This window comes from Rutidosis leptorrhynchoides, chromosome 3 (assembly GCF_046630445.1).
Source record: "Rutidosis leptorrhynchoides isolate AG116_Rl617_1_P2 chromosome 3, CSIRO_AGI_Rlap_v1, whole genome shotgun sequence".
NCBI classification, from domain to species: Eukaryota; Viridiplantae; Streptophyta; class Magnoliopsida; order Asterales; family Asteraceae; genus Rutidosis; species Rutidosis leptorrhynchoides.
In genome coordinates this window covers 636,501,632-636,520,524 of record NC_092335.1, presented here as the reverse complement: position 1 = coordinate 636,520,524, position 18,893 = coordinate 636,501,632, and the positions used below count along the sequence as shown (strand labels likewise).

The 18,893-nt window shown below is 32.0% G+C and overlaps 1 protein-coding gene and 1 long non-coding RNA gene across 5 annotated transcripts; both read right to left on the bottom strand.

The window, feature by feature from the left end:
* Window positions 1-845: 845 nt before the first annotated feature.
* On the bottom strand, window positions 846-6,758 carry LOC139902973 (uncharacterized). 4 transcript variants are annotated; one of them, XR_011777825.1, is made up of 7 exons: window positions 6,516-6,758; window positions 4,109-5,486; window positions 2,753-2,829; window positions 2,434-2,542; window positions 1,612-1,700; window positions 1,466-1,527; window positions 852-1,175 (listed from the first exon to the last, which is right to left on the bottom strand). It is a non-coding gene; the product is annotated as an uncharacterized lncRNA (long non-coding RNA). The 4 variants fall into 4 exon arrangements; XR_011777826.1 differs by having other exon boundaries at window positions 846-1,175; window positions 1,366-1,527; window positions 4,109-6,758; XR_011777827.1 differs by having other exon boundaries at window positions 846-1,175; window positions 1,628-1,700; window positions 4,109-6,758.
* A 1,845-nt stretch (window positions 6,759-8,603) lies between these two features.
* Window positions 8,604-10,802, bottom strand: LOC139902394 (uncharacterized). The gene is made up of 4 exons (XM_071885028.1): window positions 10,736-10,802; window positions 9,226-9,274; window positions 8,921-9,047; window positions 8,604-8,678 (listed from the first exon to the last, which is right to left on the bottom strand). Exons 1-4 carry the CDS (start codon window positions 10,800-10,802, stop codon window positions 8,604-8,606), a joined length of 318 nt encoding a protein of 105 aa, XP_071741129.1.
* Window positions 10,803-18,893: the final 8,091 nt, after the last annotated feature.

Genomic DNA, 18,893 nt, shown 5'->3' with positions numbered 1-18,893 from the left:
TATTTAACAATTTAATTATCACGTATATTTACCATTGTGTCTTTTTTAGTGTTATTTAGGTGATGCTCTTATGATAGCCCGCTTCTATAATGTTTTAGCATTGCCCCATTCAGTACCCAAATTAAAAGATGGTACATACAATGATGGGCCCAGCCTATTGTTTACGTAATTACGTTCCCGTATTTTAGGAATAGATTTTAAGAGCCCGTGCCTTGTACGTCAGCTCTTAAAAATAGTTTTCGAAAACGTTAGTATTGATAATGATTAGCTGTATGATACAATTTCAATGACAAAACGGTTCATTTAATATTTATATTGAAAGCAAATGTGTTGAAAATATTAGTATTGTAAACGCTATTAATGAACACAATTATATCACAACTACATTAGTTCATGAAGGTGTAGCTCAAGTAGAATAGTATAAGCAAATTTACCCATGAAAGCAAGGTTCTTGAGTTTGGAAAAATAGACAAATCTACTTTACTGATCTACAACATGCTTAGATAACTTAACATAAACGTTTTCAGTTTATAACATAAACGTTTTCAGTTTATCGAGCCCGTGCATTGCACGGGGACTCATCCGCAAACATTATCGAATCTTCTATCAGGTAGCTCATTTAAATGATATTAACGTTGCTTCTTAGGTTCCCATGTCTTTTCTGCAACAATTTCATTTTAAGCTAAAATTAGTAGCAATGGAAAAATTATATTGCAACAACATATTCATGATATAAAGAAAGATCTTAATTATTACAATTACATTGCGTTAATGGTGATTTTAAAATAAACGCATGTCTTAAGTTCATTACTTGGCCAACATTCTCACCATATGGTTGATGGCTGATGATTACTAAAGAATGATAAGAATAAAAAAGAAATCAATTGATAATCACAAATCCGACATGCCACAAATGTTACATACTCTTGCTATTTGAACAGTTATGTATATTGTGAGACCTACCAATGCAAATGGATACAACATCAAGTTTTAAAACATGATTAACAATACTAATAAAACATGATTAACAATAAATTATACAAACATTTCTTAAAACCAGGGCAAACATCTTCGCCTTTAAAGACAACAGGCACATCAACCTTCAGTTATGTTCCTTCATCAGCCCAAACAAACACCAAATTTAAAAGCCTTCCATTCTCGGGATCCCTATGTGCCTACACTCAATTATAATCATAATCAATATAAATTCAACTAAAATACATTTATGAGTACTTCATTATCATATCTCATAACATGAAGCATAAAGTAGCTACATTCTATGTTTAAGGTAGTTATGTCATTTCATCGAACACTTAAAATGCATAAAAAAAATCAAATTCCAAATAAACTATACAACTCGATAACCTATCTCAAAAGCAGACAATATTAGACTTGTCTTTATTGGAAGAACATTTTCTGATTCAAGTAGCAGATACCATAGCGAGCTACATAAATTCAAAGATACCTAATCACTCAAAGATACATAAATTCATAAGCTTTTTAAGTGCTCGAACCCGTGAAATCCTCCTAGCAAAAAGAAAAAAAAAACTTATAATTGATTTTGTTACTATACAATAATACAATTTACCTAAAATAACATAATTTCCATACCTTTGCAATAATTTACCTTTGCAATAACTGTTGCATCTTTTTCCTTGCAACATACTCACAAAAACTCCATGAGCCCATCATCGTCAAATCTAAAACGAAATACAAATAATATAAACAATTGTAGAATAGAGATTAGACAAAATCGAGAAGAAGCTAAAAATTATATATAACAAAACCGCAAATCAAGTTTACCACCAATTTAACACTAACAAATGGCCCGAAAATGTAACCTAAGTTACCTAATTTGACAATCAAGGTGATCTCCAGTTTGCCTAAGCCTTAACATAATACGTTAAGGCGAAACCCAAAACAGAAGCAAGAAACGTACAATGGTATATCAATTAACAAAATGATAAAGACAGTATCACAAGTATTGTGTTGAGTGAACTTCTTAATTATTTTGTTTAGTGTTAAACAAAACACATAGACTAAGTCTACTAAATCTAACAGTACCAGAAGCATGAAATATTTTGTTCACTGATGAAAAAGTTTATTCAATAGTAGATATAGAGAAAAAGGCCTTCAAAAGATCGATACAAAACGGATAAAGAAACTATGCGTTAAACATGTGACAAAAATAATAACTTCATAACTAATCAAGAACAGTTAAAAAAGGCTTTTGAAACTTGTAACTTATTTTCCCAATATTTAGCGTGAAATATATAACTTCTGTAACTGATTTTATGGTTATACTAACATCTAACCCATATATTAACAAAGCATAATTTACCTTGGTTAAACATGAAACATCATTAACATATTCGGTTACCAAGAAAGATTCGGTTCATGAGACTATATATAAATATAAGACGATGAACTCACTTGAGATTTCATTCAACTTCCGTAGATAATCTACAACCACTTTTGAGTAGTGTTATCAAAGGTTACAAAATTACTTGCTAAGATTTCACCTAAGTTGCTATAATTATATCTGCAATATGCAAATAAACCAGGTAAACGAATTAGTTCGATCACTACCAATCAATTACCGATTTTGACTTAATAACTCCAACTTTCCAAACCCACCCATTTTGCCACCACTATTAAATGGACATACAAATGAATAACATGTAGAAGATAGAGTGTAGTAGAGCCACAAACTGAAACACAACCTGATTACAGAACTAATGATAGCACTAACCTTCAACAACACTTACGAAGTCAAAATATGAATTGCAGATTTAAACTTCACTAAACACAAATGCTACCCATATCAACCTGTAGCATGAAAAAATTAAAAACAGGTTAACACAAAACAAACTTATATCACAAACATAAATAAAAGAGTCCAGCCTAAATCGACAAAGAAAAAAAAATGAGTACCTAAGAATGATCATTTTAAACCATATCCTTTATATACACTTCAAATCCCAAATTTCCTTAAAAACGGAGATTATTAAAACTGGCATCGAAACCCAAACAAACAACTGAACGATTAAAATATTAACATCAAGAATACCACGCATTTGACGTCCATCCTGTAACCGTTAATTTCAAATTTTCATTCACCAAGCACAAAAACCAAAAAAAACGATAAGGTAAATCCCGCCCTCCAAAACTTTAAGAAAAACAACCGCCGCGACAGTGGCGGTTGCAGCATCGACGTTGATGAAGGAAGATACAATACCAGCGGCGACGACGACAGCTGCAACATCGAGAACGTCCGATGTAGCAGTGCTGGTGGAGGTGGGATTCCGCATAACATCTCATTAATAGATTTTCACAGTTGGTTTTTGATGGATATACTTTTGTACACATTCAGTTCATCATAATATAGTTTTTACACATACAGCTCATTACATCCATATCCAAAATCACTAATTAAGCTATAACTTGACCTACAAAGATATTACAAACATTAACCAAAATAGTTTGCAAAGCAGTTTAACAGTAAGTTTTTATTGATAAATGTTTTAAAACACAAATTCTTAAAGCTCATATATAACAAAGAATAAAAAAAGAATTTTGAAACCTTTAGAGCACCTGTAACTTGGAGGTGGTAATTACGACCCATTTACTTACAAATTGGTCGATTCGAGTTATGTTTACCTCTAACAGGCCTTAGTTGCCACAAGGTTGTATTTCGATAAATAAAGTTAACGCACTTGTAAAATATAAGAGAGTTGAACAACTAAAAAACATAGAACTTGAAATTACTTATCATTATTAGATGCAATTAAATAAGAACATAAGAACAACGAAGTAATATGCCGACTAACATATGATATCATATTCAACAACCGGTTAATAATTTGTTGCCCAAAGTGATCATAACAAATACGATATTTAAGGCAATGGGAAAACGAACAAAATATGATATTTTTGAAGATGTTGAAAACCAAGTTCTCGAGGGCTAACTAATTATCAATTTTTTATACAGATTCATGAGAATAATCATATTTTAACCAATATAGTTGAACAAAAGGAAGGCGATCTATTTTGCGAGTTCCATAACATTCATATAAATTGGCAGATCATATTACGATAAAAAAAAAACCTATAAGTTCCTTGCGCCATGGTAAGCGGTGATTGCTAGCTTTAGATTGCTCCAGATATCACGATTTGAAGATTACGATAATGATGGTGATTTTGAATCTGGATCTGACCAAATCTTCAGTCGATTGAAAGAATAGATGAAAGAATACTAATCAATTACCTTTATAATCAAGGATCGATCATTATTTGGACCATAATTTAGAACCCTAATTGAGGATTTCAAGGATGAACTGACCGGAGAAGCGTCCGGCGGATATATTGTATAAAATTTATACCGTTATGTTGATAAAATCCTAACGGATTAAATACGGGTACCGGCGATCTGAAGGATGGTGTTTTTTCAGATTTTAGAAGACAGAGAAAGAAAGCTGTGAGTGGTGACAGTTTTGAAGAGGGAGACGACGGATAGAGGGGTGAAGCGTAATAGGGTTGTGCAGTTTTTTTTTTTTTTTTTATTATTAATTGAAAACTGATCTATTAATCAGTACACGTGGCGCAATTTTAGGCCTGTTTAGGTGGATTAAGGCCACTAATCAGTGCTTACCATTTGGATTAACATAATTAACAGGTAATTAGTTGCTTGACACATGGCATAAGCCTTGTGCTTTATATGAGTTATAGACACTTGACAAAGTATATTAGGTAATTAATAGCACCTTTTGCATTTGGTGTTGTTAGAATCACTCACAATTAACATCTACATTTTTTGTTAATTCGCTAGCTACTGTACTCACAATTAAGACCTAAATATTGAATCAAAAAGTATATTACATGTGGACATACAATTGCATATATAACTTTGCTCGATACACTTATTAAGTGATATTTTAGACATTTCGGCTAGTACTAAAGAAATGCATGCCTTGACTTTTGACCGATGACAGCAGCCTGCCCGTTTTACCACATATAACAAAAAAAAAAAAAAAAGTAGCAGTCATGTGGTATGTTAGACCTTTTCGACTGGTACTTAGGAAATGCATGCCTTGACTTTTGACCGATGACTTAGCCCGCCCATTTTACCACATAACAAAAAGTATATCAGTAAAAAAAAAAAAAAGCAAAGAGTCTTACAACAGAAGTGTCAGTAGCCACAACAGTAACCAAAAACATGAGTTTGAAACTACTATAAACTATAAAGCATAAACTTTTCAAAAAACATACCTCTGAACCCAAAATAGTTACACAAGCAGAACTTCAAAGTAGATGAAGAAACGCAAAATAGCAAATCGGTGTCATTCCCATCATCCAAATACGATTTTCTTTTATACGTTCATGATTTAGTCGTTATGTCGCCAACTCTCAAGCCATAGACATAATAGAACTTCGATAATGTCCGTCTATAATATCTCATATATGAGTTTTGATTCACATGATGGAGCCTGAAATAAACACCACTACTGTTAATCAAATAAATAAAAAAGTCACATAATTATTTAGTTATGTAACACTTTGTACTTACAAAGGAAATTTACCATACCTCGAAGGAGAAAATCTCAAGTAGTATAATGAGTCTTATGATTCAAATAGGCAAAAAACGTAACCTATACGGATTATTATACTATGATACGTCATGGATGTGTTGATGAGGGATTAATGGGGTTTCACTCTTTATTTTGTTTAGGCGTGAATCAGTGATTAGATAGCCAAATGAACCAAATATGGTGGCATCTATGTATTTAATCATAAAAGTTTATTATAAAACCGAGTGTGCAAGGTCTATTAATATATATTGCAGGAGTATAAGGTTGAATATTTACCACAAAAAAACTACTGTAATAGACATTACTTAAAGCACCTTAGAATTGATCATCAAGTTCAAAAAGAAATCATACAAGCATCTCTTTTCAACATATACTCATCACTTTTACCTGTTGCTTCACTTACATGCTTATAATTCGATTCAGGCTCTTTCAGTGAGAATATCTATATTGTCTTCTTTGAATTCCAATCAAATCAGCCTCATAAGATTAATACAAGGCAGATCACAATATTCTTAAATATTGGGAGCAGTTGAGCATTAAAAGTGTTGAAAATGTATAAAGCACAACAAACAAAGTAACTATATAATAACACAATCGAATATAAAACCCTCTTATGAACACATCGGCAATCACACACCAAAATTAGTGATCATGATAAAGCATATACAGAACCACCCAAACTATTGTGCTTTATATTTGACATATATTCAAAATCAGTATCAGAAGTAACACCTAAATAATGCTATATTCAAATAGTGTCAGAAATAATGCTTATTATATAAGAGGTATCCATGATGAAGTCATCTAGTAAGCGCCTCCTATTTTCTGAAATAATCACCATATGTATAACAAAATTCCAGAATCGCAGAATCATGACATAGTAATCAATTGGCACTAATGAATATTTGTTAAATCCAATTGGCGTACCTTATCCTGAGTTGAATTGAAGCAATCAGGTGGTAGATAGGTATCGAAATTGAATCGATTTCTGTCAGTAGTATTCTTTACCCAGCAAAATCAACAATTCAAAATCTTTGCTTGACAATTTTTGTTTTAACAAAACAACGATTCAATTGACCTTATTTAACCTACAAACTTAATTTTAGTACCATTTTGCATAAATTGAATCGATGACAAGTAACCTGATTGATCGACGTTTGTACCAATTGGAATGATGTTATTGATCCCGATCCAACTTATAATTCTACCCGATTCTTCTACGGCATTAAAATTAGATTAAAAATCCATTGATTTAAACCGCAACGTACCCCCAAAACCTCCACGACAGCGATGCATATGAATTTGAAGATCTAAGAAACATACAAATTGATGATTGATGATGAATAGTAATCCCAGAGGGTTTTTGAAACCGATTTTATGATCGGAGATGTTTCCAGCGAGGCAGCGACATCATGAAATTTGGGGATATTAGACAAAATTTATACCGGTATATGCAGAAAATCGATAGGAATAATTTGGTGGTAGCGGCGTCTCCTAACACCGCCGTTAGGTGTGTGTAATCGGCCGAAAGGCAGATGGGTTTTAGACTTTAGAAGAGAGAGAGGGTGAAGAGAGAGGGGTGAACGGTTGTTTGATTTTCTGTTTTTATGTTTTTATCCGAATTAAATTGGAACACGTGTCAGACTGTGAGAATTTTTGGAGTTTAATAATTCGCCAATCGCCAATAGGAATATTACACATGGATAAAAGAAAGTGAGAGCGAGTCACAGCGTGATTCATGGCAGTGTCCTTGTGCTTTATCTGATGTCCTAGTCTTTAAAAGACCGTGCGTTACACGGCAGGCTCTAATAAGACTAAGTATAAAATGTTAACGAACTTATCAAAAACAACGAAACAACATCGATATAAAACATCACACTTGATATTAAAACAAACAATGTTTTTCATTGAACCAATGCATTCTGCATAAAGCTGTGTTGGAGTCAAAATGTTGTGCATTCTGCATAAAAGAAACCAATATAGTAACTCTAAAAACATAGAAACCATCAACATTGCTCATTTAGTTCGTGTAAGAAAAACATCCTATTTGAGAAAAAAAAAAAAAAATTCAAATGCAAGTAGCTCATCTATGAGATAGATAAGCTTTACATTTCAGATTCAAATTAGCATATTTCAATCTTCAAAATCATCTGGACAACATAATGTATCACAACTGTATAATACCATAAAAAATAGTAGTACCCTTTTACGCTTCCCAGTGACCTTGATCTCACTTCGGTTTGACTTTCCAACATTAAAGTCAACTGCTGTTACTCCTCCTTGATCCTTAAAGGCTGCATGACCAGCAGCGAAGCCAATAAAATGTTAATGAACCTATCAAAAACAACAAAACAACATCGATATAAAACATCACACTTGATATTAAAACAAACAATGTTTTTCATTGAACCAATGCATTCAAATTGTTCTTTAATTTATGCACACCATATTGTAATCTTTATTTTACGTTAACCCTAAGCTACAAAATAACATCAAATTTTATTAAAACCATGTGAAATTCCTTGTGTCACTTTAATTATTTATCGATTTGTGGGTGCATTTGAGTTCAATTATTTGTGTTATTTGAGTCGAAACCTCCTAACAGAAATATAGGGTATACCCTGTTTGTTGCAAGTAAAAGTCAATGGTTTGAGTTTGGTAGTCAAAGAGAATAATGGACATATGAGGTTCTCATTTGTCAGAACAAAGACCCGTTCGTGCGAACGGTGCAGGCGTATATATATACGCCAATTCATTCTGCGTTTAAGGTTATGAGTGTTTGGTTAACCGATTTTGGTGAATCCAATGTTTCTCTGTTTAAATGAATTGTAAGTTCATTGTTTATTAATAATATTGTTCGTTTACTTTGATTCATAGTGTTTATTTCATCCGTCTTTAACTCGCTCGTGTGTGTATACGATCCTTATATATTTCTACAAAAACCGTTTATGGATGTAATAACACGGATGAATCCAAAACATACAACCTTACAAAACAAAGTTGAACAGAGAATATTTACCTCACAATATAGAAAGTATTGCTAGTGCATACTTTGCATAAAGCTGTGTTGGAGTAAAAATGTTGTGCATTCTGCATAAAAGAAACCAATATAGTAACTCTAAAAACATAGAAACCATCAAACATTGCTCATTTAGTTCGTGTAAGAAAAACATCCTATTTGAAAAGAAAAAAAAAATCAAAAGCAAGTAGCTCATCTATGAGATAGATATAAGCTTTACATTTCAGATTCAAATTAGCATATTTCAATCTTCAAAATCATCTGGACAACATAATATGTCACAACTATATAATACCATAAAAAATAGAAGTACCCTTTTACGCTTCCCAGTTACCTTGATCTCACTTCGGTTTGACTTTCCAACATTAAAGTCAACTGCTGTTACTCCTCCTTCATCCTTAAAGGCTGCATGACCAGCAGCCAAGCCAATAACGCATAATCTAAATGCACAAAAAGGCTCAGAATGGTCAAAATTTGTTTTTATGTTCTATATAAATCAGACTAATTGCTACAGATAATCATTTTCAGCATTCGGTATATTCAATTAGAAAAATAAAAGTTCAAACTTCAGTTTATGAAACAGAGGAGCTAGAACGAAGATCGTTTTAAGATGCATACCCATTTAGATGGCGATAAATATACTGATCGTGCTCTGGCTTCATAAAATCTAAAAAAAACTCAAACAAAAAACATATCAATAGCACACTTATTACAATATTACTTGTAAAAGTATAACTTCATACTTCTCAACATAATACATTCAGTTATTTTTAAAAAAATAATAGCACAACTTATTCAAACCATTAATAGACTAAAGATATAAATAATAGAACAAAACATTGGAGGTAATCTTAGTTTATAGAGTTCATGAATTAGCAGAACCTATATAACGTCCAATTAAAATATATACACAGATAAGATCACAGTTGAATCAAACTGTTTTGTAACTTGGAATGTGACCATCAAGCTGTAAAGTCACCTCAAGGCGTTAGTAATGAATGCTTGCAAAATACCTTATAGATTTAAGATTTAATGAACCTGTGATAATGATCGTATAAAACAATACATTCACAACACAACTCACAACATTTTTTATAACAAACATTTTAAGCAGCAACAGCAAGCAAATTAGACCACAGTTTTCGTGGAATAAGTAATTTATATCTAAAATTTACCAACCCTAAAATCTCTTGAATTCATAGAGATAACAGAAAGCCCTAAAAGATAACAATTTTAATTAAAAAGGGAATCAATTTCTGATTATAAACAAACTCCTCCAAATCGTTCGTATGATTCATGATACGAATTAAGAATATAGAAACGAATTAATAAATCTCTAGATCCCATCCCATTGAAAAAAAATAAACCCTAAAAATCTTTGAAATTATTTATAAGATCGGAATATATAAACGATCATTAAAATCGGTAAATTAAATATTACATCTCATATATACCATGGCTGTAATGATTGAAAGGGTGGCGATGAATGGGTAATGCCTCAAATTAGGGATTCAATCTTCAATTCTGATTTGAGTTTTAGGGTTTGCATTAATTCTGTATGCGATGGGTTGGATTAATTTCAGATTGAATGAATTGAGTTTTAGGGTTTGCATCAATTGAGTCGCCGTAGGAGAAGAGAGGCGACATAAATTTTGGCGACGGTTTGTTTTTTTTTCGGACACGTGTCATTTGGTTGGTGTGGGACAGGTGTTACTACAAAGACTAATAAGAAGATGACAAATGGCTTGTTGGAGAGTGAGTGATTGGATGTGCGACAAGTGGCAATAAGCTACACGGTTTGTAAAGGGTAGAGAAGATACTAGCCTTTAAAAGCTCGTGCGTTGCACGACAACTCTTAATCAAACAAACTGAAAACGTATATGTTATATCAATTAACGGTATGATAAAGACAGTATCACAAGTATTCTTGTTGATGAAATAAACATAATATGATTAAGTTTTTTTACTTTACACAAAACACATGACCAACAGTAGGAAATTATATGTAAGTTCATCGCCAAAAGTTGCATAACTGAAACATTATTTTACACAAAACACAATTGGTGACCATTGTTTGCAAGGTGGCTCTAACACCCTCTTGTAACTTTCTGAACAATTTTAATCTAACAACAATCATGCTCATATGCTGCAAATTTCAAATATAATCGTGATCCACTATTATAAAATTCGGCCATTTATAAAAAATTGGGCAAACAAAATGAAAAAATTTAAGATGTGTGAGAATCTACTTCAGAATTTCATCTGTTAGCTAAAATAATGCAAATGATATCGAATAAGATATAGATGATAACTATAATTTAATGTATTACATAGAAATAAATCAACACATATATGCGTAATAGAAAATGAGTTAGAAGATTAAACCAACAGTGACATGCGCGTGTACTAACACATGCCTTATACAACCGACTAACATGGTTCATAATATGTTAACTTTTGTATAATTAATTTTATTAATCATAATTATTAAAATGACTATTTTACCCTTCCATACATTTTAAGTCAAAATGAAGTTTTATGAAATTTTGTGGTCCACATTTGCTTATCCGGTTTGTACTCGTTTTAAGCTTAGCCACGGATCGTGCCCCTATATATATATATATATATATATATATATATATATATATATATATATATATATATATATATATATATATATATATATATATATATTAACCATGTGTCAATTATAAAGGCTATACTTATCTGAAGAACATTTTAGGATTATTTTGACATCTAAGTTGAATAATTATAAATATATGGAGCAACAAATATTTGGAGGGAGTAGTAGATTTGCTGAGTCTCTTATATGTTGTTATTTTGTTGCCCATATGTGATATGAGTTAGATCGTTATTTTTTGTTAGTATTAGTATTTTATACTTTATTTTAGTGGGTATTTAGTAAATTTAGTAAATTTACTACTAATTCTTATTAATGAATGAGTTCATATAACGAAGTTATTAATGGGTAAGTCATACAAACTAACTTAGCTTTCGAGTATTTAACTTGGTGGCACTTAACTATGTAATTAAAAACTTATTTGTTTGTAAGAATCCAAAAATTATCTAAAACCGTGATTTCACGGGTCATTTCACTAGTATATATATATTTATATAAATATCTATATACACATATGTGATGATCCGTCCAAATCCCTTTGGACGAATACATCATTCATCGATTTTACAGTGAGGTACTGACCTCTACATGATACGTTTTGTAAACATTGCATTCTTTTGAAAAGGCACACCATAATTGAATATCAAATTCCAAGGTTTTCTACATCTGATGATTTCTACATATAGACAATCACCGTAAATAATAGTTTACCATAATACATCCGTTGTCAATGCAGTCAAAATAAGATACATGGTGATGATTTTGTGAATGCAAAGTTTTCTTGAATAAAGCATGTATGACTCCATGCACATAGCTTGTATAACGTATAAGCAAACAGCGGAAGACTTCTAGGAACCTGAGAATAAACATGCTTAAAAGTGTCAATACAAAGGTTGGTGAGTTCATAGTTTTAATGTTGCGCATAATCTGTATATAAATGTGGATCACAAGATTTCAGTTGTTTCATCCAGAAACGTTTATCAAAATATTCTACAAGATTGAGCACCCTGGTAACTAAACTTTAACGTCTATATAATAAGTAGTAAGTACCCCTGTTTTAACATACATGCAACCAACATGTACAATACACGCAAACCAACGTGTACTAAACTCAAATAGCATACGTCTGTTTTATAGTTCAGGCTAGGGTTTCTATACCTGGAACAGACGGGGATGTCAAGCCCTATGGATCCATATACAACTATTCGCGCCCACCAGTTCTTATAACCGACAGTTACTAGTTACCAAAGCTAAGGGATTTTTGGTTCAAACTCGGTGTAGAATTTAGTATGTACTTGTATCCATTGCGTTTAAAATAAAGTGCATGTATTCTCAGCCCAAAAATATAGATTGCAAAAGCAATTAAAAAGGGATCTATAAACTCACCTTAGCAGCACATAAGGTCATTCACCGAAATGTGACCGAAACCCGGAATGCAAAATAACCGTAGATCTCAACCTAGAGAACATATGTTGGTCAATACATGTCTAACAAGCTAGGTCTGGTCATAGTGTCTCACAATCCTAATGCTCGAGACCGACATGCTAAAGTTAACAAAAGTCATCTCAAAAGTCAACCTGACCCAATATGATCTTTAAATCTATACATGTTTATTATCATAGTATAAGTCTTGATAATTGAACGAATTTATAGTTTATTAAATTCAAAATATTATTTATTTTAGGAGCTATATTTGAATTATCATGGCAATCGAAAATATTTTATTATTTCACATAGTTTTTCAATACTTGTAAAATCAGATTATAGTGTTTATAAAGTTTTAAAACATGATAAGACAGTCAATTTTGATAATTGTTTACCAAAACGAGACATGCCTTATATAGAAATTCATTTACTCGATTAGTAATATCTAAAAATCCAATTTATCAATCTCATAGACAAGTTGTTTAAATATTAATTTATAATTTCAAACCCAATTTCAATTAACATCAAACATAATTCAGTTGACCATATCTTTTAATCCGTTCATTGAAATCACGCGATTTCTAAATGAAAAGTTAATAATTTTTTGCCAGCTTTCCAAAAACATGCATATCATATACTTTATATCAGTAGCATATGTATCAAATTCGTGATTTATCATAAACTATCTAACTACAAAATTAAAGCATACAAGCATGCATAAACATATATACTCGAGCACTAGACATGGATACACTATTAATATATAAAAGATAAGATATGAATGCTCACGTATCAATATTGTGATTCAATATTGTAGGAAAATACGTAGAGGCAACGGAGATGATAAACACTAAATTGACCTCACGAGCATACCCATGAACCATACCCATCACCTCCATAGCTATAACCCATAATTTCCTTAACCATATCCTACTCATAAATTCCATTTTTTAAATAACCCGCTCATGACCTTGTCGTAGTATTTTATGTATAATACTACTAATAATAATCCTAACCATAAGATTAATAATATTAATCTTAATCTTAATAATAATAATAATAATATATATATATATATATATATATATATATATATATATATATATATATATATATATATATATATATATATATATATATATATATATATATATATATATATATATATATATATATATATGAAGAGCAGAGAGATATCGAGAGGTAGATGAATGCAGAAGCAGAAAATGTTAAATATTTAAAGGAGTTTGCTAGTACCTAACCCCCATGCGATTGCATGGGGTTTCAAGGTTTAGACCATGCAATCGCATGGTTTGATGGAGAAGTTCACAAAACACGTTTTCTATTCTTACCGACACATTATAACTTATTATTATATATAAATTAATATTTAATCTATATAATTAATTATATATTATATTATATTCTCGTGCATAGTTAATTTGTAATTTTCGTTCCGATGACTCGTACATTGTCTCTCGACTTATGTTCCGGTTTTGGTTTCTCGAACGCCTTTTCGTACGCTTAGAAACCTAGCATTTTATGTTTCGTGATGTGTACCTTTAACAAAAATATAGACTTAAACATCAATAAATCATATTATAAGAAGTGTAACTCATATAATTGAGCGTTGTGGTCATTTGCTTCTATAAATCATCGTCCTAATATATATATAATAATATTATTTTAAATCTAAACGTTTTATGACTAAGTTATTATTATATTTTTATCACATTATAAAATACATATATTTATATATATTTTTATTCATGTCTAGTTACAAATATTTGTTCGTGAATCATCAGTCAATATCATATATATTTTAAATTTAAATTTGGTCGGAAATTTCGGGGTCGTCGTAGTAACTACCCGTTAAATAAATTTCGTCCCGAAATTTGAGTGAGGTCGTCATGGCTAACCATAAAAATGTTTTTATGACAAATATGAGTCGATATGTGGGGTTTTATCATGATTGAGAAGTATGAATAAAATAATTCAATTACTCAAAGTGTATGAGTGAAGCTTATCGTAAAAGAGTGAAATGAGAAAATAGTGATTCGTCTTATCTTTTGACGTAGTCACGGTTGATTTCCGGATTTCAATGGATTTAGAGGAAATCTTCGTGATTTGATTCTTCAGTAATCAAGAAAATTAGGATCCTCTTTGATTTAATACGGTAATCTGTTTTGATTGCTATGTCTGATATTTCGCTATAAATTGACCTCTTCCGTTCCATTATTTTCATCACTCCTACATCTTCTTCCTCATTTCATACTTCCCAATAGGTTGCGAAAATGTTAAATCCAGTCCTGATTCTTGATATTTTCCTGGCTATCGTATCCTTCATTCTTCTTTTTCATTTGCCACCCGAGGAAGTTATTTTCTTCTACTATTACCTTGGGGTTATAATATTTTTAATTCTCCCGTGTCTTTATGTTGCAATACGTATTGATATACACGGTTTGTAATTTAGGTGTTGTTGTCGAGTTTTATATTTTCCTTTATATTTCGGAGTTCCATGCTTTTGTTTCTTCTTCCCGACTTCAAGTCAAGCGAATAATGGTCCAGAATTCGTAGGTATGGAGTTTCGAATGATCATAATATACAAAGCAGAAAGGAAAGGTAATAGCATGATTTGATTTGTCAAATTACCAGAATATCCGGAAAAGACCGAATCATCAAGAAAAATATTTTCTTGATATGTTTAGAGGTTAAATAGAATGAAAGAGTTATGTAACATGGTTCATGATGATGGTATGATCTGTGAACCTTTATCACGTTCCATTAGAAACTCAGCATGACTTACTGTAATATAATCACGTTGATCAAGTGTCATTATATTATACTAACTCATGCTTCAATTCCCAACACTTCTTCAAAAACATTCATAATTTAAACTCGGAGGTTTACAGAATATAGAAACTAAACAGTTTCCTTTATGTTGTAATACATATAACGCGATGAGATAAATGATTTCAGATAAGAATAGTTATGAAAATATCTTCAGAAATATCGAGGATATTTATAATGAAAGATATGATGATATCTTAGAATTTCTAATATCAAATGATAATAAAGAAGATTTATCCGTAAATATTTAGAGTCAGGAGCAAGGTATTCGTTAATGACTTCAGCAAATACTGAATCATTTGGATTCTTTGGAGGCAGGTTTAGTCTTTGTGATTTGTCAACAGTCTCCTTCATAGTTTGCTCAATCCGTTTTTTAGTTCCAAATCTGAGCTTTTTCAACACACCACTCTTTATTATCAAACTTTTGGCTGTTAAGGTCGTTTACAGTTTTTGCTGCTTCATCAGCATTTTTCCAAAATTCGGAGAACTAGTTTGCAGTTTGGGCGTTTTTCAGAAACTTCACATTCGAAGTATGTAAGTCTTTGAGGTAGACGTTATATGTATATATATAACTGTTGGCGTAGAATTGCTGCGAAATTCGAGAATAATGATTCAAGCTTTTTGGTATGGTAACTACCATTACAAGATGCAGATGAGTACATGATAGAGTTTCAATGAACAAGTATAGTGATTTTTCGGAGAGGCTTAAAGATCAATGAAACTGTTGATAAGTTTACTGCTACTGTGGCGAGATATAAAGGGTTCCCCGGTAACAATGATGAAGGGAAAATCGTTATAATAAGGTTTATTCGAATGAACAATTGAAGTTGATTTGCTGGAGCTGTGACAAAACTGTCTACTTTGAAAAGGGATTGAAAAGTTATTTTTGTTAATAAATGCCAAAGGGTCTGACACGGATACGTGTTAAACTATGACTTTGATTTCGAGAGTTTTTCAGGTGCATGACCGTGGGTAACATGTGGTTGGATCATCATCTTGATTGTTCATTATTTGAAGTGTCTTCGGGAATTTCGAAGGGTTTGAACACAGATTGTAATCATTAATATACATATGATGTTCTAGAATTTTGAATGATATGAATATTTCTCTGGGTAGAAGTGATGTTCTAGCAATTTTTTTTTTTTAAAAGTCAAAGTATAGCTTTGAATGATGTAAGGATTTAAGAGTGATGTCTCCTGTTGAGTCTTGACATGGATTCAGATCTGTCAAAACCAGAATATGTAATCAAATTTGGATGCGAATGGTTATTTTGATTTCTAGGAAAGAATGTATATCGTTGTGAAAGCAGTGAGTATAGTTGATGATTTGCTGAATCAGAATCGAAGAATGTAACATATTAATTGTGAATTTATATATCTCTCGGGTATTACCTACCCATTAAAATATTCACACCATTAATATTTTGTACAAAAGATTTTTTTTTTTAATTATAATCTTTATGAAAATATACCTGCATATATATTTTCTTTAGATGTAATCATGGATTTAATGAGTTAACATAATATTAATCTCATCTGGTTTTTGATTAAAACTTTAGATATTACATAATCGTCGTAGAATATTTCTCCAATGAAGTTATGAATCAATACTTCATCGGTTATTATTGTTGGTATTCCTTGGTACCTACAGTGCGTATGATGTTGATGCTTAAGGTACAAATTATGATGTTGAGGTATGTGATGCGGACGTTGTTGTTGGTGGTGGTAATGGTACTATTGGTGTAGATGATGGTGGTACTGTTGATGCTGGTGATGCTGCTGGTGCTTGTAACCTTTGAACCATATTTTCCAAAGCCACTACCGGAGCGCGAAGCTCGTTGACTTCTTCTATTACACCGGGGTGATTGTCGGTTCGGACGAGCGGATGAATAAGATCTAGAATTTGAGATAGTATATAATCGTGACGAGACACTCTGGAAATGAGAGAGAAAATGGTATTACGAGCAGGTTCGCCGGTAAGTGCTTCAGGTTCTTCGCCAAGAGGGGAATGTGGTGGATGGAAGGGATCACCTTCTTCTTGTCTCCAATGATTAAATAAGCTACGAACCCATCCCCAATTTATCCAGAATAGATGATGGCTAATTGGTTGCTCCATTCCGGTCACACTGCTTTCGGAGCTCGAGGAGTTCGAGGAATCAAGTGAGAAATCCATATTATATGATCGGATAAAGGGTTTTTGATATGAGATGGGTGTTGAATACTGAATGATATCTTCGTCTCCTTGAATACGTATATGTAGCAAAAAGATTCCGTAATTTACGGAGGAAATTTAGGAAAAGTGTCAGACAAAGTCTGCTGAGATAAATATGATAAGATATGATTTGTCTATACTTCTATTTATGCAATAATTGCAGTAAGACGTGTCTAGACTAAAGAATGATAAGCAAGTAATTTCTAACAAGAAATGATAAGCAAAACTCGGTAAAAACATATACGGTCATAGTCCAGACTCACTAATGCATCCTAACAATTACCAGTTATACACACTAATGCAAATTCTGGTTCCCTATGACCTCAAGCTCTGATGCCAACTGTGATGATCCGTTCAAATCCCTTTGGACGAATACATCATTCATCGATTTCACAGTGAGGTATTCACCTCTACATGATATGTTTTGTAAACATTGCATTCTTTTGAAAATGCACACCATAATTGAATATCAAATTCCAAGGTTTTCTACATCTGATTATTTCTACATATAGACAATCACCGTAAATAATAGTTTACCATAATACATCCGTTGTCAATGCAGTCAAAATAAGATACATGGTGATGATTTTGTGAATGCAAAGTTTTCTTGAATAAAACATGTATGACTCCATGCACATAGCTTGTATAACGTATAAGCAAACAGCAGAAGACTTCTAGGAACCTGAGAATAAACATGCTTAAAAGTGTCAACACAAAGGTTGGTGAGTTCATAGTTTTAATGTTGCGCATAATTTGTATATGACGGTGGATCACAAGATTTCAGTTGTTTCATCCAGAAACGTTTATCAAAATATTCTACAAGATTGAGCACCCTGGTAACTAAACTTTAACGTCTATATAATAAGTAGTAAGTACCCATGTTTTAACATACATGCAACCAACATGTACAATACACACAAACTAACGTGTACTAAACTCAAATAGCATACGTCTGTTTTATAGTTCAGGCTAGGGTTTCTATACCTGGAACAGACGGGGATGTCAAGCCCTATGGATCCATATACAACTATTTGCGCCCACCAGTTCTTATAACCGGCAGTTACTAGTTACCAAAGCTAAGGGATTTTCGGTTCAAACTCGGTGTAGAATTTAGTATGTACTTGTATCCATTGCGTTTAAAATAAAGTGCATGTATTCT

What these genes read in the sequence shown, in the direction of transcription:
- LOC139902394 (XM_071885028.1), bottom strand. Translation starts at nt 10,802, where the DNA reads ATGGCCGAATTTTATAATAGTGGATCACGATTATATTTGAAATTTGCA. An exon ending in AGCATATGAGCATGATTGTT is followed by an intron (nt 9,275 to 10,735) that starts GTTAGATTAAAA and finishes AGTTTTTTTTAG; the next exon opens with ATTTTATGAAGCCAGAGCAC. An exon ending in TAACTGGGAAGCGTAAAAGG is followed by an intron (nt 8,679 to 8,920) that starts GTACTTCTATTT and finishes TCTTTTATGCAG; the next exon opens with AATGCACAACATTTTTACTC.